Raw genomic sequence first — 23,786 nt, 5'->3', positions numbered from 1 at the left:
CGCCACCTGCTGAAGGGCAATTAGGGATGGGCAACAAATGCCAGCCTTGCTAGCGACAACCACATTCCATGAAATAAAAAAAAGCTGAGTTTGTAGAATGCTGTTGTGACAGTTTCATAGAATCATAGAGAGATACAGCACTGAAACAGGCCCTTTGGCCCACCGAGTCTGTGCTGACCAACAGCCACCCATTTATACTAATCCTACATTAATCCCATGTTCCCTTACATCCCCACCTTCCCTCAATTCTCCTACCACCTACCTATATTAGGGGCAATTTACAATGGTCAATTTACCTATCAACCTGCAAGTCTTTGGTTGTGGGAAGAAACCAGAGCACCCAGAGGAAACCCTCATGGTCACAGGGAGAAATTGTAAACTCCGCACAGGCAGTACCCAGGTCACTAGAGCTGTGAGGCTGCGGTGCTAACCACTGCGCCACTGTGCCGCCTGGAATAATACATTGTGGAGCCAACTAGAGGTAAAGCTATTTTAGATCTAGGATTGCACAATGAGGCAAGTTGAATTCATTATCTGATAGTAAAAGATCCTCTGTGAAGAAATGACCGTAATACAACTGAATTCCATATTTGTGTGAAAGTGACATATTCCAGTACCAAACAAGATTCCTGAGCTTAAAGCCATTTATATCGGTTATGAGGGGAGAGCTGGCTAAGGTTGATTGAGTAAATAGACTAAAGGTACGGTGGTCAATAAACAGTGGGCAACATTTGAAGAAACAAAAATACATTCCATTAAGAAACAAAAACTCAGCAAGAAAGATCCATCCCTGGCTTACTAGGGAAGTTAAGGATAGTATTAGATTAAAAGAAGAGGCTTATAATGTTGCAAAGAATAGTAGTAAGCTTGAGGATTGGGAATGTTTTAGAAACCAATAAACGGTGACCAAAAAATTGATAAGAAAGGAAAAAATAGAATATGAGAGTAAACTAGCCAGGAACATAAAAACAGATTGTAAGAGCTTTTACAAGTATATAAAAAAGAGCGTGTCTTCACAGTAGAAGACACAAATTACATACAAGAAATAGAAGATACTGAGGGGCTAATAAGACTGAGCAACTAAAGGTAATTAATAGCAGAAAAGAAAAGGTATTGGAGAAACTTTGGGAACTAAAAGTCGACAAATCCCTCGGACCTGATGGCTTACATCCTAGGGTTCTAAAAGAGGTAGTTGCAGAGATAATGGATACACTGGTTACGATTTTCCAAATTCCCTAGACTCTAGAACGATCCCAGCAGATTGCAAGTTAACAAATGTGACACCGCTATTTAAGAATAGAGGGAGAGACAAAACAGGAAATTACAAGCAAGTTAGCCTGACGTCAGTCGTCAGGAAAGTGCTGGAATCTATTATTAAGGAAATCTTAACAAAGCACTTAGAAAATCATAGTATGATCAGACAAAGTCAATCATGGTGTTACAAAAGGGAAATTGTGTTTCACAAATTTATTAGAGTTTTTTGAGGATATAACTAGTAGGGTGGATAAAGGGGAACCAGTAGATGTAGTATACTTGGATTTCCAAAAGGCATTTGATAAGATGTCACACAAAAGGTTAATACACAAGATAAGGGCCCACGGAGTTGGGGGTAATATATTAGCATGAATAGAGGATTGGTTAATAAACAGGAAGCAACTAGTGGAGTGCTGCAAGGATCAGTGCTGGATCCTCAGCTGTTTACAATCTATATTAATGACTTAGACGAAGAGACTGAAAGTAATGTAATTATGTTTGCTGACAATGCAAAGTGAAGTGGGAATGTAAGCTCTGAGGAAACAAAGAGACTGCAAAGAAATATAGACAGGTCAAGCGAGTGGAAAACATGATGGCAGATGGAGTCTAATGTGGGGAAGTGTGAGGCTATTCACAAGAACAGAAAAGCAGAATATTTTTTAAAAAGTGTGAAACTTCTAAACTTTGCTATTCAGAGGGACTTGGGTGTACTCGTACAAGGAACACAGAAAGTCAGCATGTGGGTACAGCAAGCAATTAAGAAGGCAAATTGCATGTTGGCCTTTGTTGAAAGGGGATTGAAGTACAAGAATAAGGAAGTCTTACTTCATTTGTACAGGGCTTTGGTGAGGCCACACCTGGAGTAATGTGTGTGCAGTTTCGGTCTCCATATTTAAGGAAGGTTACACTTGTATTGGAGGCAGTACAGCAAAGATTCACTAGACTGGTTCCTGGGTTAAGCGGGTTATCCTATGATGAGAGGCTAAGTAAATTGGGTCTATATTCTCTGGAGTTTAAGAGAATGAGAGGTGATCTTATTGAAACATACAAGATTCTGAAGGAGCTTGAGGGGCAGACACTGAGAGGTTGTTTCTTCTTGTTGGGGAATCTAAAATCTGGGGGTACAGTCTCAGGGTAAGGGGTTGATCATTTAGGACTGAGATGAAGAGAATTGTGAATCTTTAGAATTCTCTACCCCAGAGGGTTGTGGATGCTCCATCATTGAATATATTTAAGGTTAGGATAGACAGATTTATGGTCTCTCAAGAAATCAAGGGATATGGGGAGCAGGCAGGAAAGTGGAGTGAAGCCGAAGCTTAGCCATGATCGTATTGAACGGCACAGCAGGCTGGAGGGGCCGTATATATATTCCTGCCCCTATTTCTTATGTTCTAATGACACCTGTTAACAACGACATTAACAAAAGTCACAGAAAGGAGCAATGCAGTGATTGGTCAATCTAGCTTTGTGACTTTGGAAACATTTATTTGACTGCCAATCATTCATCAGTCGTATGGGCTTTGCCAAAATTGAAGTCAATGGGAATCAGGTGGAAATCTCTCCACTAGTTGGAGTCATACCTAGCACAAAGGAAGATGGTTGTGGTTGTTGGAGGCCAATCATCTCAGCCCCAGGACATCACTGCAGGAGTTCCTCAGAGCACTGTCCTAGGCCTAAGCACCTTCAGCTGCTTCATCAATGATCTTCCCTTGTGACGGAAAGCCCCAGATGCCAAATGGAAAATATTAATTTTGTCGTATGAAACTTTGAGAACATTTTACTGGACACTATCACAAACAACTTTTTAAAAAGCAGAACACAACAGCTAAAGATGGCCATGCACAATTTGCATATGAGAAGCCAATAGGCTGTCTGGGAGACAGAGGTAAATTACCCAGTCTAGCTAGAACAATGGGGGTGCTCCCTGATTCAATTAACGAGAATGGTTTTGTCAATCGTGGTGAGCAGCAGCCCCCAAGGGGAGCCTGCCATTACGGTTGTCGTGCATCTACAGGCCCCACATGACATGCCATCGCATGTCAGAGCACCAGTGTCAGAGGAGATTGCACATATAGAGAGGGTGGTGACACACCTCTGTGCCCTGCTCAAGGATGACCTGCAGCCCATGGGCTCCGGTGGACATCCCACGCCTTTGTTCCTCATAGTGGCAAAGGTTCTCAAGCCTGATTCCTATGCAGTCTTTCAGGGACCCACCAGAGACCTTTGTGGGGTCACACAGTCGGCAGTGCACTGCTGCATCAGGGAGGTCACCTATGCCCTGCACCGGAGGACCAGTGAGTATGACCGGTCACAGCCAGGCCCAGAGGGCCATCGGTTTCGGCACTATTGCCAGAGAACCATAGGTTGTAATGCTCACAGACTTAATGATGACTGTGGCCGTCAGGCCTCCTGCCAGGCTACCACCTGCAGACATCACCATTAAAGGAGCCCTCTCAATCTAGGTGAAGCTGGTATGTGAACACCGCAGATGCTTGCAGCGAATGTGTGACTGCTTCTCGGGCAGCTGCCATGAGACCTGGGTCTTGCGCCAGTCCCGGCTGCCACCACTGTTCACTGAACTGGCTCAGATGGAAGGGTAGCTTCTTGGAGATAAGGGCTATCCTTTGCAGACATGGCTCCCAACACCAGTGAGAGACTCCACCACTGCTGCAGAGGAGAGATACAACACCAGCCACTGAACTACATGAGCCATCATTGAGCAGGAGATCAGCATGCTGAAAGAGCACCTCCAATGCCTGTATGGATAGGGTGATGCCCTGTACTACGGGCCGAAAAGGCCAGCTCCTTTCTTTGCTGCTGTGCACAACTACACACCCAATTGGCCTGGTGACTCCTCCTCACACTATGAAGACGCTGAGGACCTACAATATGAAAGATGCATGGGAGGGCATATGACACCCAGGCTCTGCACGCAGGGCTAGCAGTGAGCTAGGGATGTACAGAAGTGTATTATCAGACAATAGTTGTCTGCTCCATAGGAACCGACATGAGCTCTGCAAGCCACACATCACCCTCGCTCACCTGCTGCACACTAGTCCACGTTTGTAGCATCCCTGTGCAAACCATTAGAGGCAGCAGCTGACTGAGCCAATGTCCATGTCACTGCATCCGTGGAGACGCTCATGTGAAATGGTGGAATGATAATGATGTTATTGCATACATTGACTCTTCTGAAGGTCCAATGGTGCAAAGGGATGTGACACTGGCGCTACATGCTGGCACACATCATTCACACAGAGAAAAAGACACACATGTTGGTGAGGAACATTTAGTGAAAGTCGTATTTACATTGCTGTGACACCCGTGCATTCCCATTTGTGTCAGTGTGTTCTCTGTAAACCTCTGTAATACCTTTTATGGTCTATTTAAGTCTCACGTCCTGGAATGTGAAAATTTAAGATTATTCACCCAGGTGCGGCACGCCTACAAGAAAGAATGTTACACTTGAGCGGGAGAAGAGGATCACAACTTCACATGACACTGGGACACAGCAGAGTATGGGGCAGCAAAACAGAAAGTGCTGGAGTAACTCAGCAGGTCAGGCAGCATCTGTGGAGAGAGAAGCAGAGTTAACTTTCAGGTCTGTGAACTTGGACAAGTTAACTCTGCTTCTCTCTCCACAGATGCTGCCTGACCTGCTGGGTTTCTGCAGCACTTTCTGATTTGCTGCCAGATTGACAGCAGCCCCACTCTTCAGCAGTCAGGTAAGTATTCTTTGACAGCTGTCAGGAAGCAAGTGCTGGGGCGCTTAAAATAGGGCCCCTCCACCTGATGCACAGCTGTCAAAGGGTTCCTCACTGCGCCAAATGTCCCACCTCAGCGCAGTGATGCCAATGAGCCCCTGCGCGTAATATTGCGGGGGCTCTGCGGTGGCCGTTAAATTCAGGTGCTGTGCTGAGTTCAAAGGGTGCCACCGCAGACGGCGGCCCCCCAATAAAATTCAGCCCTGTATCTATTTTTGTGTGTGTGTGTGTGTTTGTGTGTCTCTCATATGAATGTGAGCGTGGTGCATTGCATATTTTAGTAATTTTAACTGGTTTAGAGTGATGAGCTTAATAAACTTGCATCTTTCTTGTTTAAACTCAAGAAAATCTGTCTGATTGGTTCATTTGCAATTGAAATTAGAGTAACAGGAGCAAGTGCTCACTGAGGTGATAAGTTAAATCACTGTGTTTAAAAGATAAACCCAGTTGCGGTCAAACCAGAGAAGGGGCAAAAGGGGAGCCTGAGACCCCCTCCTCACCGGTCGTAACAGAAATTTGGGGTCTCTAGTCCGACACAGTACCCACAGACAAACGGGAAATTGGAAGTAGGAAATCAAATTGATCGCAATCAAAAAACAAACGTCAATACAGGTTTTCTTGTGGTTTGTGTTGCTAAAATACTAACATGTCCACATCTGAAGCCAGTATGTCCCCGAGCCAGGGTGAAGTAACTTGGGATAAGTTAAAGGCATTACCTATGGAAAAGTTGAGGAATATGGCTGAGCCGTGTGGGATCACTTTCCGTGCCAAAGCTAGGAATCCCGAACTCCTAAGACTTGTGGCTGGGCTTAACTCAGGGCCGTGTGCTGAGCTCTTAAAATGTTCCCAATTGATCCTAAAGTTCAATGAGGGAGACTTGGGAGCATTTTTTGTATCTTTTGAGAAACTGGCAAGGCAGTTAAGATGGCCGGCCGAGAGCTGGACCCTCCTGCTACAAATCAAGCGAACAGGAAAAGCCAATGAGGTTTCTTCCCTGTTGCCAGATAAGAGTTCACCAAATTATGAACTGACTATAAATCCTATCCTCGGGGCATATGAACTAGTACCAGAAGCCGACCATCAGAAGTTCTGAACCCTCTGGAAACAAGCTGATCAAAATTACCTGGAGTTTGAGAGAAGTAAGCAGCTGGCTTTTGATCAGTGGTTAAGGGCACTTAAAGTACAGCCCACGTATGAAACCCTCAGAGAAGTGATTCTTCTCGAGGAATTTAAAAACTCTCTCGCCCTCTTCATAAAGACCCATGTGAAGGAGCAAAAGGTACACAGAGCGAGGTAAGCCGCAGTTGTGGCTGATGAGTTCACTCTCATTTACAAGTCCGTCACCCAAGGAAACACCATTCCTAGTCATCCCCACAAACCCAAAAAGGACAAAGGGTGGGAAGGCGATAGAAGCCCAATCAGTCCTGGGAGAGAAAGCAAATGTGGACACACAGGGGGCCCTCCTCCAGCCAAAAAGGACAGTGCTGAAAGCAGGAGTGAGACCCAGAGACCAGTGTGTTTCCATTCTAACAAGGCAGGTCAGCTCAGAGCTGACTGATGGTAACTATGGGGAAAGAACAAAGAACAAAGAACAGCACAGCACAGGAACAGGCCATTCGGCCCTCCAAGCCTGCGCCGATCTTGATGCCTGCCTAAACTAACACCTTCTGCACTTCCGGGGCCCATATCCCTCTATTCCCTTCCTAAACATATATTTGTCAAGATGTCTCTTAAACGTCGTTATCGTATCTGCTTCCACCACCTCCCCTGGCAGCACGTTCCAGGCACTCACCACCCTCTGTGTAAAAAAACTTGCCTCGCACATCCCCTCTAAACTTTGCCCCTCGCACCTTAAACCTATGTCCCCTAGTAACTGACTCTTCCACCCTGGGAAAAAGCTTCTGACTATCCACTCTGTCCATTTCGCTCATAACTTTGTAAACCTCTATTATGTCGCCCCTCCACCTCCGTCATTCCAGTGAAAACAATCCGAGTTTTTCCAACCTCTCCTCATAGCTAATGCCCTCCAGACCAGGCAACATCCTGGTAAACCTCCTCTGTACCCTCTCCAAAGCCTCCACGTCCTTCTGGTAGTGTGGCGACCAGAATTGCACGCAATATTCTAAGTGTGGCCTAACTAAGGTTCTGTACAGCTGCAACATGACTTGCCAATTCTTATACTCTATGCCCCGACCGATGAAGACAAGCATGCCGTATGCCTTCTTGACTACCTTATCCACCTGCGTTGCCACTTTCAGTGACCTGTGGACCTGTACTCCCAGATCTCTCTGCCTGTCAATACTCCTAAGGGTTCTGCCATTTACTGTATACCTCCCACCTGCATTAGACCTTCCAAAATGCATTATCTCACATTTGTCCGGATTAAACTCCATCTGCCATTTCTCCGCCCAAGTCTCCAACCGATCTATATCCTGCTGTATTCTCTGACAATCCTCAATATTATCAGCAACTCCACCAACCTTTGTGTCGTCCGCAAACTTACTAATCAGACTAGCTACATTTTCCTCCAAATCATTTATATATACTACAAACAGCAAAGGTCCCAGCACTGATCCCTGCGGAATACCACTAGTCACATCCCTCCATTCAGAAAAACATCCATCCACTGATACCCTCTGTCTTCTATGACCGAGCCAGTTCTGTATCCATCTTGCCAGCTCACCTCTGATCCCATGTGACTTCACCTTTTGTACCAGTCTGCCATGCGGGACCTTGTCAAAGGCTTTACTAAAGTCCATATAGATAACATCCACTGCCCTTCCTTCATCAATCATCTTCGTCACTGCCTCAAAAAACTCAATCAAATTAGTAAGACACGACCTCCCCTTCACAAAACCATGCTGTCTCTTGCTAATAAGTTCGTTTGTTTCCAAATGGGAGTAAATCCTGCCCCGAATAATCCTCTCTAATAGTTTCCCTACCACTGATGTAAGGCTCACCGGCCTATAATTTCCTGGATTATCCTTGCCACCCTTCTTGAACAAAGGCACAACACTGGCTATTCTCCAGTCCTCTGGGACCTCATCTGTAGCCAATAAGGATGCAAAGATTTCTGTCAAGGCCCCAGCAATATCTTCCCTTGCCACCCTCAGTATTCTAGGGTAGATCCCATCAGGCCCTGGGGACTTATCTACCTTAATTTTTTGCAAGACACCCAACACCTCCTCCTTTTTGATAATGAGATGACTGAGACTATCGGCACACCCTTCCCTAGGCTCATCATCCACCAAGTCCTTCTCTTTGGTGAATACTGATGCAAAGTACTCATTTAGCACCTCGCCCATTTCCTCTGGCTCCACACATAGATTCCCATCTCTGTCCTTGAGTGGGCCAACCCTTTCCCTGGTTACCCTCTTGCTCTTTATATATGTATAAAAAGCCTTGGGATTTTCCTTAATCCTGTTTGCCAATGACTTTTCATGACCCCTTTTAGCCCTCCTAACTCCTTGCTTAAGTTCCTTCCTACTGTCTTTATATTCCTCAAGTGCTCCATCTGTTCCTAGCCTTCCAGTCCTTACAAATGCTTCCTTTTTCTTTTTGACTAGGTTCACAATATCCCGTGTTATCCAAGCTTCCCGAAACTTGCCAAACTTGTCTTTCTTCCTCACAGGAACATGCTGGTCCTGGACTCTAATCAGCTGACGTTTGAAAGACTCCCACATGTCAGATGTTGATTTACCCTCAAACAGCCGCCCCCAATCTAAATTCTTCAGTTCCTGCCTAATATTGTTATAATTAGCCTTCCCCCAATTTAGCACCTTCACCCGAGGACTACTCTTATCCTTATCCACAAGTACCTTAAAACTTATGGAATTATGGTCACTGTTCCCGAAATGCTCCCCCACTGAAACTTCGACCACCTGGCCGGGCTCATTCCCCAATACCAGGTCCAGAATGGCCCCATCCCTAGTTGGACTATCTACATACTGTTTCAAGAAGCCCTCCTGGATGCTCCTCACAAATTCTGCCCCATTCAAGCCCCTAGCACTAAGTGAGTCCCAGTCAATATTGGGGAAGTTAAAATCACCCACAACTGCAACCCTGTTACCTTTACAACTTTCCAAAATCTGTCTACATAGCTGCTCCTCTACCTCCCGCTGGCTGTTGGGAGGCCTGTAGTAAACCCCTAACATCGTGACTGCACCCTTCCTATTCCTGAGCTCCACCCATATTGCCTCGCTGCATGACCCCTCTGAGGTGTCCTCCCGCAGTACAGCTGTGATATTCTCCTTAACCAGTAATGCAACTTCCCCATCCCTTTTACATCCCCCTCTATCCCGCCTGAAGCTTCTAAGGCCTGGAACATTTAGCTGCCAATCCTGCCCTTCCCTCAACCAAGTCTCTGTAATAGCAACAACATCATATTTCCAAGTACTAATCCAAGCTCTAAGTTCATCTGCCTTACCTCTTATACTTCTCGCATTGAAACAAATGCACTTCAGACCACCAGTTCCGCTGTGCTCAGCAACATCTCCCTGCCTGCTCGTCCTCTTAGTCCTACTGGCCTTATTTACTATGTCCTCCTCATTTATTTCACTAGCTGTCCTACTGCTCTGGTTCCCACCCCCCTGCCATACTAGTTTAAACCCTCCCGACTGACGCTAGCAAACTTTGCAGCCAGAATATTAGTGCCCTTCCAGTTTAGATGCAACCCGTCCTTCCTGTACAGGTCCCATCTGTCCCTGAAGAGATCCCAATGGTGCAGATATCTGAAACCCTCCCTTCTACACCAGCTGCTCAGCCACATGTTTAGCTGCACTATCTTCCTATTTCTAAGCCTGTAGCCCAGTGCAGGAGAAAGGATCCTGATGGAAAGCACAGCAGAGCAGGCTGTGGCTTTAACTGCAACAGCAGTAAGACCCAGAAAAAATACTGCTGTGGGTGCAGGAAAATTTAACAAGATCCCTGAAGACTATCAGGATTTTGTGTCTGACGGGAGAGTAATCCCATACCCCTCAAGTGGGGCAAGTAAGCCCATCATTATACTCAGGGATACAGGGGCCACCAGATCCCTTTTGCTGGGAAAAGGCATGACTTTCCCCCCAGAGAGTGCAGTAAATGCGAGGATGATAGTGAATGGTATCGGAGGGCAGTATACACCTGTACCTTTACTTCGGGTGCATTTGGAATACGACCTAGTTCTGGGACCGGTGACCATAGGGATTGTCCCTGGTTTGCCTGTGGATGGGGTTGACCTGCTTCTAGGTAATGATCTGGCGGGGGTGAAGATGGTAGTTTCCCCAGCAATGGTAGAGAGACTGATGGAGGTCAAGGAAACAGGGCAGTGTCAGGAGACGGTCCCCTGCAATTTCCCTGGTTGTGTAGTGAATCGGGCCATGAACAAACCAGCTCCCCCAGAGGAGACTGAACTGGCACTGCAGGCAGATGACCAGGAGGTCTGTCTGTCTGAAACTTTCTTTGGGAAGTTAGAGGACCCAGGGAATGGATTAAATGAACCTTCCCTAGTTGAGGCTCAGCGAGCCGACCCAGTATTAAGAGAGTTAGCACAGGCTGCCCAGACTGAAATTAAAGCAGAGGGAGTCCCTGATGGCTACTATTTAAAGAATGAGATACTGATGAGGAAGTGGAGCTCTCCTCACAGACTTGAGGACAAAGAGTGGACAATGGTTCACCATTGGTGCCGCTGAGGAACCGTAAAGAAATATTAAGAATGGCCCACAAGTTTACAATGGCTGTACATGATGGTATACGAAAAACCAAACCACACATTAGACAGCAGTTTGTCTGGCCAAAATTCCACAAAGGTGTGGTGGGGTACTGTAGGAGTTGCCTCAGGTGCCAGGTTGAGCGGAAGCCCCATTGTGCAGTGAAGTCTGCACCCCTAATTCCCGTACCGGTATTTGGGAAACCCTCCAGCAGAGGGCGAGTGAATTGTGAGGGACCCTTGCCAAGAACAAAAGGGGACAGACAAGCACAGGTCTGGCAGACAGTTAGAGAGGAAGGAGACAAAAAGGACAAAGAGCACAGGTTAAAGGAAGTCTGGGAGGATTCCCAAATGAAAACCGCTACTATCTGGTCAGCCAACCTTGAAATATTGGTAAAATTAGACCCCACATCCTCTTACGTAAATGCAGACAAAAGGAGCACACTACCAGGGCTGCTCGCAACCTTTACAGAAACCTGCAGGGACAAGAAAAGTTCCCAAAAAGGCAGAGAAACCTAGTCTAAGTGTCACAGGGGAGTGCAGTGGAATCTGGACAAATACCTGTGAGCAGGAATGTCCCAGAGGACATGGGGGAGATTAACAAAGAATCCCCCTCCCCCCCCCCCCCCCCGCCCCCACAGTCAGGAGAAAAGAGAAACAAAAAATGCCCTAAAGTGAGTAACCCTTGTATGCAGACACCAACCACCCACCCCCCAAAAAAACACATGTTTTTTGGGATGCCCATTCCCAGCTTATCACAAGCTGATACCAAAGAAACTTTAAACCTATTGGGCAACACCTAACCATCTCAGACCCACCTCAAAGGAAAAGGGCAGTGTAAATCAGTACTGCTGCAGAGAAAAGACAGGCGGCAACAATTTTAAGATTTCTGAATGGATGAGAATCAATGACAAATGCATGTGTGTTTTCCTGTATTTTCCCTTCTTTTTAACTTATAATGAAATTCTCCCCATTGGTACAGAAGTGTGATGGAAAAATCCACATGCCAAATGGAAAATATTAATTTAGTCGCATGAAACTTTGATTGAGCACTTTTTACTGGACATTATCACAAATAACTTTTAAAAAAGCAGAACAGAACAGCTAAAGATGGCCATGCACAATTTGCATATGAGAAGCAAAAAGACTATCTGGGAGACAGAGGTCTAGTCTAGCTAGAACAATGGGGATGCTCCCTGATTCAATTAACGAGAATGGTTTTGTCAATAGTGGTGATCAAAAGTCATCGACCCCCACCCCCCACTTTGACTTTGAAAGAGCCAAACCACACCCCCCCCCCCCCGCACCCCACACCCACCAAGTCTGTTTGAAGAACTTTGAATTTCAAGCAACCTTCCAGAAACTTCTGTTTTCAAACAAAGAGGTGGTCACATGACATTCCTGCTGGTGTAACATGGAGCTTTGTGAATTGTACCTCGGAAAAGGAGAAGACAGTAACTGAACTCGAAGAAGCACCTCTCTCTCTCTCTCTCTTCAGCAAAGTCCCAGGGGAGTCTCGGCTGCAGCTAAACCTCAAATGTACAGACCCTCACAGACAACAATCAAGAGGACGGATAAAACCTCTCTTTGGCCTTCTGGAACCAGAGAAGCAAGCCTGAATTATGTGTGTGGCCCCAGCGAGGACTTCAAGACTTTAACTTCAACTAAGGACATTGAAACTCAGTATTTGAATTCCATTTATTACAGACCTTATTCAATCTCCCAACTCTATCTTTTCCCCTCTGTATCTATTTGTGTGTGTGTGCCTCTCAAATGAATGTGAGCGTGGATGCGTCACATATTTTAGTAATTTTAACCAGTTTAGAGTGACGAGCTTAATAAACTTACATCTTTCTTGTTTAAACTCAAGAAAACCTGTCTGATTGGTTCATTTGCAATTGAAATTAGAGTAATAAGAGCAGGTACTCACTAAGTTGGTAAGTTAAACCATATTTGTTTAAAAGATAAACCCTGTTGTGGTCAAATCAGAGAAGGGGCAAAAGGGGATCCTGAGAATCCTTCCTCACCTGGTTGTAACACCCTCCAATCAGGGATAGGTACTGACATGTTCCACCACGGACATTTGACAAAATTATTGACTCAGCCATGGACATGGGGGCAATTGATCGTATATAAAGTGTACAGCAAATCTAATTCCATCAAAACATAGTCCTATTTAAAACACATTTCTCCCTATAAAGTAGCTAAGCATACAAACATCAATGGAGAGCAGCACAACTGTATTAGCTTGCTAGAAGCAAAATAGTGTGCAATGCCAATGCAAATTACTTTTGTTGACAGAATATAGCTATCTACACCATGTCATGGGGTGGTAGATGGACCTTACTGGATGACCTCTGTGGATTTACACTGTTTCAAGAGTGTAAATTCATCCAATAGACAATAAAGCACAAGGAGACGATTGTTATTTTGGCTATTGGGGTGAGGCAGTAGAAAAATCAGCAATAGGAAGATGGACCATTTCTCACACTGCTGTTGTCACAAGACAATTTAACCCGTGGTCAATGTTTGTGCAACTTCTCCACCTGATTGTAATATGTGTCTGAAGACAGGGCAGTCAACAAAAGGGCAGGAAAACTTTATAGGATGGAGCCAATAGTACTTCAGAAGAGTCATGTAAAATAGAAAAGCAGAGTGGGACAGGAAGGGACAGAGAGATTAACGGTAGGTAGCCAAGGCTAGTTTATTCATCTTGACAGGCTGTTAAACTAGGTCCTGGATTCTAAAATACAGAAACAACAGAATCTCTCGTGGACAAAATGTCATTTACTCACCAAAACGAGTGACAAAATTAGATAAACAGAATTACGAATAAAGAGCGCCCTTCAGTTCCTCTAATAAAGCGATTCTCTTAAATTCATTTATGTCTATATCTCAGTCTATCACTGTCGATTCCAATTCAGCTCAGACAAGATAATTATTAACAAAAAGCTTTTCTGCAAAACGTTAAGCGGTTGTTACTGCATGTATTATTCAATTACAAAATGTTTATTCACTACCTGTAAGATTGTACTCCAGATTAACCACTTTATGTCCAAGTCAAATTTCTCACCTGTTACCAAAGGTGCATTTATAACATAATGTAATTATAAGATACAGACAACTTTCAAATGACATTGGACACTCAGGTTATCTGCCCTCAAACTGGATAGTAATTGATGCACATTGTAGTTACTGATCTTTGACATATTTGTAAAACGTGTCCTTTAATCTAATTCGCAGCAAAAGAAAACTGTTTTGAACATGGTCTTTGAAACATAATAAATTTTTACTGTGTCTTCCCTGACAGTTTTTAAAACTGCAAATAGGTACTGACATGTTCCACCACGGACATTTGACAAAATTATTGACTCAGCCATGGACATGGGGGCAATTGATCGTATATAAAGTGTACAGCAAATCTAATTCCATCAAAACATAGTCCTATTTAAAACACATTTCTCCCTATAAAGTAGCTAAGCATACAAACATCAATGGAGAGCAGCACAACTGTATTAGCTTGCTAGAAGCAAAATAGTGTGCAATGCCAATGCAAATTACTTTTGTTGACAGAATATAGCTATCTACACCATGCCATGGGGTGGTAGATGGACCTTACTGGATGACCTCTGTGGATTTACACTGTTTCAAGAGTGTAAATTCATCCAATAGACAATAAAGCACAAGGAGACGATTGTTATTTTGGCTATTGGGGTGAGGCAGTAGAAAAATCAGCAATAGGAAGATGGACCATTTCTCACACTGCTGTTGTCACAAGACAATTTAACCCGTGGTCAATGTTTGTGCAACTTCTCCACCTGATTGTAATATGTGTCTGAAGACAGGGCAGTCAACAAAAGGGCAGGAAAACTTTATAGGATGGAGCCAATAGTACTTCAGAAGAGTCATGTAAAATAGAAAAGCAGAGTGGGACAGGAAGGGACAGAGAGATTAACGGTAGGTAGCCAAGGCTAGTTTATTCATCTTGACAGGCTGTTAAACTAGGTCCTGGATTCTAAAATACAGAAACAACAGAATCTCTCGTGGACAAAATGTCATTTACTCACCAAAACGAGTGACAAAATTAGATAAACAGAATTACGAATAAAGAGCGCCCTTCAGTTCCTCTAATAAAGCGATTCTCTTAAATTCATTTATGTCTATATCTCAGTCTATCACTGTCGATTCCAATTCAGCTCAGACAAGATAATTATTAACAAAAAGCTTTTCTGCAAAACGTTAAGCGGTTGTTACTGCATGTATTATTCAATTACAAAATGTTTATTCACTACCTGTAAGATTGTACTCCAGATTAACCACTTTATGTCCAAGTCAAATTTCTCACCTGTTACCAAAGGTGCATTTATAACATAATGTAATTATAAGATACAGACAACTTTCAAATGACATTGGACACTCAGGTTATCTGCCCTCAAACTGGATAGTAATTGATGCACATTGTAGTTACTGATCTTTGACATATTTGTAAAACGTGTCCTTTAATCTAATTCGCAGCAAAAGAAAACTGTTTTGAACATGGTCTTTGAAACATAATAAATTTTTACTGTGTCTTCCCTGACAGTTTTTAAAACTGCAAATAGGTACTGACATGTTCCACCACGGACATTTGACAAAATTATTGACTCAGCCATGGACATGGGGGCAATTGATCGTATATAAAGTGTACAGCAAATCTAATTCCATCAAAACATAGTCCTATTTAAAACACATTTCTCCCTATAAAGTAGCTAAGCATACAAACATCAATGGAGAGCAGCACAACTGTATTAGCTTGCTAGAAGCAAAATAGTGTGCAATGCCAATGCAAATTACTTTTGTTGACAGAATATAGCTATCTACACCATGCCATGGGGTGGTAGATGGACCTTACTGGATGACCTCTGTGGATTTACACTGTTTCAAGAGTGTAAATTCATCCAATAGACAATAAAGCACAAGGAGACGATTGTTATTTTGGCTATTGGGGTGAGGCAGTAGAAAAATCAGCAATAGGAAGATGGACCATTTCTCACACTGCTGTTGTCACAAGACAATTTAACCCGTGGTCAATGTTTGTGCAACTTCTCCACCTGATTGTAATATGTGTCTGAAGACAGGGCAGTCAACAAAAGGGCAGGAAAACTTTATAGGATGGAGCCAATAGTACTTCAGAAGAGTCATGTAAAATAGAAAAGCAGAGTGGGACAGGAAGGGACAGAGAGATTAACGGTAGGTAGCCAAGGCTAGTTTATTCATCTTGACAGGCTGTTAAACTAGGTCCTGGATTCTAAAATACAGAAACAACAGAATCTCTCGTGGACAAAATGTCATTTACTCACCAAAACGAGTGACAAAATTAGATAAACAGAATTACGAATAAAGAGCGCCCTTCAGTTCCTCTAATAAAGCGATTCTCTTAAATTCATTTATGTCTATATCTCAGTCTATCACTGTCGATTCCAATTCAGCTCAGACAAGATAATTATTAACAAAAAGCTTTTCTGCAAAACGTTAAGCGGTTGTTACTGCATGTATTATTCAATTACAAAATGTTTATTCACTACCTGTAAGATTGTACTCCAGATTAACCACTTTATGTCCAAGTCAAATTTCTCACCTGTTACCAAAGGTGCATTTATAACATAATGTAATTATAAGATACAGACAACTTTCAAATGACATTGGACACTCAGGTTATCTGCCCTCAAACTGGATAGTAATTGATGCACATTGTAGTTACTGATCTTTGACATATTTGTAAAACGTGTCCTTTAATCTAATTTGCAGCAAAAGAAAACTGTTTTGAACATGGTCTTTGAAACATAATAAATTTTTACTGTGTCTTCCCTGACAGTTTTTAAAACTGCAAATGAAGCATAGATTTTGTTAAGGAATCATAGACAATTTATCATAGATTAAGGTTTATTAAAGCTATCCATTACATTGTATTTACTAACTATTGTATATGGGTCAGCAGCATCCTGTTTTCACCAATATCACTCATCCCCAATACACCATACTCTTGTATTCACAAGGAACTTACAGTGCTGACTTCTGGAGATTCCTTGGATTTTCTTGCCCATTTTCCACTTCATACAAGTTCTGGAACAATGTGATTCCAAATGGATAGTCGTGGAATTGTGACATTTATGTAGAAATAAAAGTCCAACAACTTTCAGCATGTCACTGAGCTTGTGTCCCAAGTGAAAGTAATGCTTGCCAGAGTGTAGAAATCGAGACATTCCCTAAGTGACTTTTGCCATTTTAAAATGAGTGTACATAACACAAGCCTTTAAACTTGTGTTTTAAAATAACCTAGCTGCTCAGTTATTTTAAAACACAAGTTTAAAGGCTTGGAGCAGGGGTGTCCAAACTGTTTGAGTGGGGGGGGGGGGGGGTGCCACATTACAATTTTTGTCTTGGGTCCCTCCCCCACCTCTCTGTCCTCCATCTCTCTCTCTGTCCCCCCTCTCTCTCTGTCCCCACTCTCTATCTGATCCCCCTCCCCACCCCGGCTCTCTCTCTCTCTGCCCCACTCTATCCCTCTCCCATACTCTCTCTCTCTCTGTACCCCACCACTCTCTCTCTCGCCCACTCTCTCTCTCTTTCTCTGTACCTACTTCCCCCCCACTACCACCCCTGTGCCCCACTCTCTCTCTCGCACTCTTTCTCTGACCCTTGCTGAGAGCGGGAACAGCGTTTTTGAACTTTGAACAGCTTCGGGGTTTTCCGGCAGACTTTTTTTAAAAAGCAGGACCCGCTGGAAAACCATGAATCTGTCTGAAGTTCGAAAGCACTGTTCTGCTTCAGCACCTGTCAACTGTGAAACTAACACTTGCATTTTTTTTTCAAATGCCAGTCTGAAGAAGCCAATGAGAAATTTCTCATTTGTGAAATTACCAGTCACGGACCCCAAAATTGTTTACCACGGACACTGGTATTCGTGTATGGAGATGTTGCCAACCCATGCCTCCAATATAAGGTCGGAAGTGGGGATGTTCGCTGATGATTGCACAATGTTCAGCACCATTTACGACTCCTCAGATACTGAAGCAGTCTGTGTAGAAATGCAGCAAGACCATTCAGCAAGTCAATATCCAGGCTTTGGCTGATAAGTGGCAAGTAACATTTGTGCCACACAAGTGCTAGGCAATGTCTATCTCAAACAACCATCTCCCCTTGACATTCAATGGTATTACCATCGCTGAATCGCGCACCATCAACATCCTAGGGGTTACCATTGAACAGAAACTTAATTGGACCAGCCACATAAATACTGTGGCTGATCAGAGTCCAGGAATTCTGCAGCGGGTAACAACTCCTGACTCCCCAAAGTCTACAAGGCACTAGTCAGGAATGTGATGGAACACTTTCCATTTGCCTGGATGAGGCCAGTTCCAACAAAGCTTGAAATCATCCAGGACAAAGCAGCCTGCTTGATCGTCACCCCATTCACCACCTTCAACATTCACTCCCTCCATTACCGACGCACAGTGGCAGCAGTATGTACCATCTACAAGATGTGCTGCAGCAACTCACCAAGGCTCCTTCTGCAGCATCTTCCAAACCTGCAACCTCTACCAACTAGAAGGACAAGGGCAGCAGACACATGGGAACACCACCACCTGCAAGTTCCTCTCCAAGTCACACACCATCCTGACTTGGAACTATATCACCGTTCCTTCACTGTCACTGGGTCAAAATCCTGGGACTCCCTTCCTAACAGCACTGTGAGTGTACCTACCCCACATGGACTGCAGCGGTTCAAGAAGGCAGCTCATCACCATCTTCTCAAGGGCAATTAGGAATGGGCAATAAATGCTGGCCTAGCCAGTGACGCCTACATCCCATGAACGAATGTTAAAAAACTTTGTACCCCATCTCTCCTTACTGTGCCCCCAGATAGGAAAGGGTTAATTAAATTGTGTTGAAGTCTCTCTATATTGTAATAACTTTCAGCTTTAGCGAAGAAATAAAAAAATCACAGTGCAGGGCGACCACTGGTACAGGGAAAAAAGGTGATTTGGGTGGCTGATGATGTGAGTGTCTGGTGATTCAGTGTGTGCTCCCAGTACAGGACTCTTTAATGATTATTTGTCTATATTGATTTGACTGACACTAGTCGATGGCAACATGCTGATGGAGACCCACTCATTATGGTCACTACTATTTCTGCCTGTATTCCCCCTTGTTAACCAATTTTTCTCCTTGTTTTACAGAATAAGGTGGTGGTTGTGGATGGGGTCAAGGTCAAGTTACAGGTCAGTGCTTTGTGACAATGACTGGAATGGCACCAATGCAAATCACCCGCTGCCGCTTTCTCCTAAAAATCACTCATTCCCAATCTCTACGGAATTTCTTTGCTAATCTGTGCTTATTAACAGCCAACAAAACTAAACATGGAGAAAGTAATAACCAACTTAGTAAAACCACTCTCTCAAGGAAACTCCACAACTATTGTAACACACCCAGGATCCCTTGTAAATAATGGCACACTCCAGGGGATCCACTGTAAATGTTGGCACACTTCAGGGGATCCACTGTAAATAATGGCACACTCCAGGGGATCCACTGTAAATATTGGCACACTTCAGGGGATCCACTGTAAATAATGGCACACTCCAGGGGATCCACTGTAAATATTGGCACACTTCAGGGGATCCACTGTAAATAATGGCACACTCCAGGGGATCCACTGTAAATATTGGCACACTTCAGGGGATCCACTGTAAATAATGGCACACTCCAGGGGATCCACTGTAAATGTTGGCACACTCCAGGGGATTCACTGAAAATAATGGCACACTCCAGGGGATCCACTGTAAATGTTGGCACACTCCAGGGGATCCACTGTAAATGTTGGCACACTCCAGGGGATCCACTGTAAATAATGGCACACTCCAGGGGATTCACTGAAAATAATGGCACACTCCAGGGGATCCACTGTAAATGTTGGCACACTCCAGGGGATCCACTGTAAATGTTGGCACACTCCAGGGGATCCACTGTAAATAATGGCACACTCCAGGGGATCCACTGTAAATATTGGCACACTCCAGGGGATCCACTGTAAATAATGGCACACTCCAGGGGATTCACTGAAAATAATGGCACACTCCAGGGGATCCACTGTAAATGTTGGCACACTCCAGGGGATCCACTGTAAATAATGGCACACTCCAGGGGATTCACTGAAAATAATGGCACACTCCAGGGGATCCACTGTAAATAATGGCACACTCCAGGGGATCCACTGTAAATGTTGGCACACTCCAGGGGATCCACTGTAAATAATGGCAGACTCCAGGGGATCCACTGTAAATGTTGGCACACTTCAGGGGATCCACTGTAAATAATGGCACACTCCAGGGGATCCACTGTAAATGTTGGCACACTTCAGGGGATCCACTGTAAATAATGGCACACTCCAGGGGATCCACTGTAAATAATGGCACACTCCAGGGGATTCACTGTAAATATTACACACTCTTGGTAACCCCTGCAAATAACAACACAATCTGGAGAATCCATATAAATACTGACACACTCCCGGGGACCCCTGTAAATACTGACACACTCCCAGGTACCCCTGTAAATACTGACACACTCCCGGGGACCCCTGTAAATACTGACACACTCCCGGGGACCCCTGTAAATACTCACACACTCCCCGGAGACTCCCTGTACATACTGACACACTCCCCAAAGACTCCCTGAAAATATAAACACATTCCCAGAAACCACTTGTAAATACTGACACACTCCCGGGAAGCTTTGTAAATACTGACACGCTCCCTTGGAACCCCTATAAATACTGACACACTCCCTGGAGACGACCTGTGAATCCTGACACCCTCCTTGGAGACCCCCTGGAAATACTGACCTACTCCAGGGACCCCCCGTAAATAGTGACACACTTCCGGGATCCCCTGTAAATAATGACAAACTCCTGTGGACCCCCTCTAAATACTGAAACACTCCCCAGAGACACCCTGTAAAATACTGACACACTCCTCAAAAACCCCCAGGAAATACTGGCATACTCCCTATAAATACCGACACTTCCAGGACCACTGTAAACACTGACACACTCCCAGCATCTCGAGTAAACATTGACACACTCCTGGAGATCGGTCAGCTAAGCAATGAGATGTATGCGTGTGTGTTAAAATATGCGGAGAAATTGTTCGTAGATGAAGCTGATTCAACAGCCAAATTGACCATCATTACTGCTCAATTGCAGCAGTTAGTGGCTTTTAAGTACTAGTCTGGAAAGGGGTGGCATTTTACTTTAATTAAGAGCCATGTCACGAGATGTCAGGCCGAGCTGCTAATTAGAAAGTCGTCCTCCACCAGAGCTGCTGCTTCTAAACAGCCTGGAGCTGTTCCCAGGATGAACGTCACAACCCCTGGGATTTCACTGTCTTTGCGGTTGGGCTATTCAACCACAAGGGGCATCACTGCCAGGCACCATCCACTGTTCTTTTTATTCATTCATGGGATGTGAGCGTCACTGGCAAGGCCAGCACTTATAGCCTATCCCTAACTGCATATGAGAAAGTGTGGTGAGCCGCTTTCTTGAATGCTACTAAGTGGCTTGCTAGGTCATTTAAGAGTCAACCACATTGCTGTGAGTCTGGAGTCACATATAGACAGCAGACTTCCTTCCCTAAAGGGCATTAGTGAACCAGATTGATTTTTACGACAATCCATTAGTTTCATGATCATCATTACTGATATTGGCTTTTTATTCCTGGATGATTTAAATAGCTGAATTTAACTTCCACAGCTGCCGTGGTGGGATTGTGAACTCATATTTTCAGATCATTAGTCCAGGCCTCTGGATTATTAGCCCAGTAACATAACCATTATTGCTACCACACCCTATGCCAATCCTGGCTTTACTCCTTCCTTGCCCCTGACACATTCCCAGGATCCCCTGTACGTACTGAGACATTCCCTGGAGACCCCTTGTAAATATGGACACACTTCCCGGAGGCTCCCTGTAAATACTGACACATTCCCCGGAGGCTCCCTGTAAATACTGACACATTCCCCAGAGACTCCCTGTAAATACTGACACACTCCCCTGAGACCTCCTGTAAACACTGACACTCCCCGGAGACTCACTTCAAATACTGACACACTCCCCGGAGACACTCTGTAAATACTGACACATTCCCCCGGAGACTCCCTGTAAATATTGGCACGTTCCCCGGAGACCTCCTGTAAATACTGACACACTCCCCGGAGGCTCTCTGTAAATACTGACACACACCCCAGAGACCTCCTGTAAATACTGACACACACCCCGTTGACCTCCTGTAAATACTGACACACTCCCCGGAGTCTCCCTGTAAATACTGGAACACTTCCCAGAGTCTCCTTGTAAATACTGGCACACTCCCCGGAGACTCCCTGTAAATATTGACACACACCCCGGAGACTCCCTGTAAATACTGACACACACACCGGAGACCTCCTGTAAATACTGGCACACTCCCCCGGAGACTCCCTGTAAATATTCTCACATTCCCCTGAGACTCCCTGTAAATATTGGCACACTCCCCAGAAATTCCTGAATATTCTGAAACACTCCCCTGAGACTCCCTATAAATATTGGCACACACCCCGGAGACTCCCTGTAAATACTGACACACACACCGGAGACCTCCTGTAAATACTGGCACACTCCCCCGGAGACTCCCTGTAAATATTCTCACATTCCCCTGAGACTCCCTGTAAATATTGGCACACTCCCCAGAAATTCCTGAATATTCTGAAACACTCCCCTGAGACTCCCTATAAATATTGGCACACTCCCTGGAGACTCCCTGTAAATACTGACACTTTATTTATTGTATTTATAGATACAGCACTGAAACAGGCCCTTCGGCCCACTGAGTCTGTGCCGACCAAGAACCACCCATTTACACTAACCCTACAGTAATCCCATATTCCCTACCACCTACCTACACTAGGGGCAATTTACAATGGCCAATTTACCTACAACCTGCAAGTCTTTGGCTGTGGGAGGAAACCGGAGCACCCGGCAGAAACCCACGCGGTCATAGGGAGAACTTGCAAACTCCACACAGGCAGTACCCAGAATCGAACCTGGGTCCCTGGAGCTGTGAGGCTGCGGTGCTAACCACTGCGCCACTGTGCCGCCCAATTCCCTGGAGACTCCCTGTAAATATTGACACATTCCCCGGAGACTCCCTGTAAATATTGACACATTCCCTGGAGAGCCCCTGTAGAAACTGACACATTCCTCGGAGACTCCATGTAAATACTGACACATTCCTCGGAGACTCCCTGTAAATACTGACACATTCCTCGGAGACTCCATGTAAATACTGACACATTCCTCGGAGACTCCCTGTAAATACTAGTAGACACCTGGGGATCCTACATCCACACCAACCTGTATTTATATAGCTGATTTAACAAAACATCTCAAGGTGCAAGTGCGATCAAATAAAATTTGATACAGAGATTCACAAGGAGATATTACAACAGGTGTTTTAAGGAGCATCTTGAAGGAGGTGAACAGATTTGGGAGGGAATTCTGGAGCTTAATGTCTCAGTGGCTGAAGGCACTGCCGCCAATGGTGGAACGAAGGAAATCAGGATTGTGTAAAAGGCCAGAATTGGAGGTGCACAGAGATCGCGGAGGGTTGGAGGAGGTTACAGCGATCGGGGAGAGGGGGGTGCGGGGGGCAAGGCCATGGAGGGATTTGAAAACTGGATTTTATATATAAACCATCTAAATTGCTCAAATTAAGGTTCAAACCTATAACTCACTCCCAGATATGTTATTCTATATATCAACCACTTGCTGTTAGATTTCAGCCTGTAACTCACTCCCAGATATTCCATATATAAAACATCCGAATTCCTGGATTAGATTCCAGACCAACTGGCTCACTAATGTCCTTCAGAATTGGAAGCCAGTTACCCCACCTAGTCTGGCCCTATGTGTGACTCCAGTCCTTGATCATGTGGGTGACTGTTAATGCCCTTAGGGCAATAAGAGATGGGCAGCAAATACTGCCTTACCAGTGTCACCCATACTCCAA

General features: G+C 44.6%; 1 protein-coding gene across 2 annotated transcripts in view; it reads left to right on the top strand.

Annotated features, from left to right (window-relative positions):
• The window catches only part of LOC137384203 (ras-related protein Rab-37-like), a 277,885-nt gene that overhangs the window by 200,774 nt on the left and 53,325 nt on the right, over window positions 1-23,786 (top strand). For both annotated transcript variants that reach the window (XM_068057862.1, XM_068057861.1), the window contains exon 3: window positions 18,924-18,965. In XM_068057862.1, coding sequence (XP_067913963.1) covers window positions 18,924-18,965 — 42 coding nt within the window. The remainder of the gene's footprint in view (window positions 1-18,923; window positions 18,966-23,786) is intronic.

The sequence above is a fragment of the Heterodontus francisci genome, chromosome 26 (genome assembly GCF_036365525.1).
Source record: "Heterodontus francisci isolate sHetFra1 chromosome 26, sHetFra1.hap1, whole genome shotgun sequence".
Taxonomy (NCBI): Eukaryota; Metazoa; Chordata; class Chondrichthyes; order Heterodontiformes; family Heterodontidae; genus Heterodontus; species Heterodontus francisci.
The sequence above is the reverse complement of the archived record's forward strand: the minus strand, read 5'-3'. Positions and strand labels throughout refer to the sequence as shown.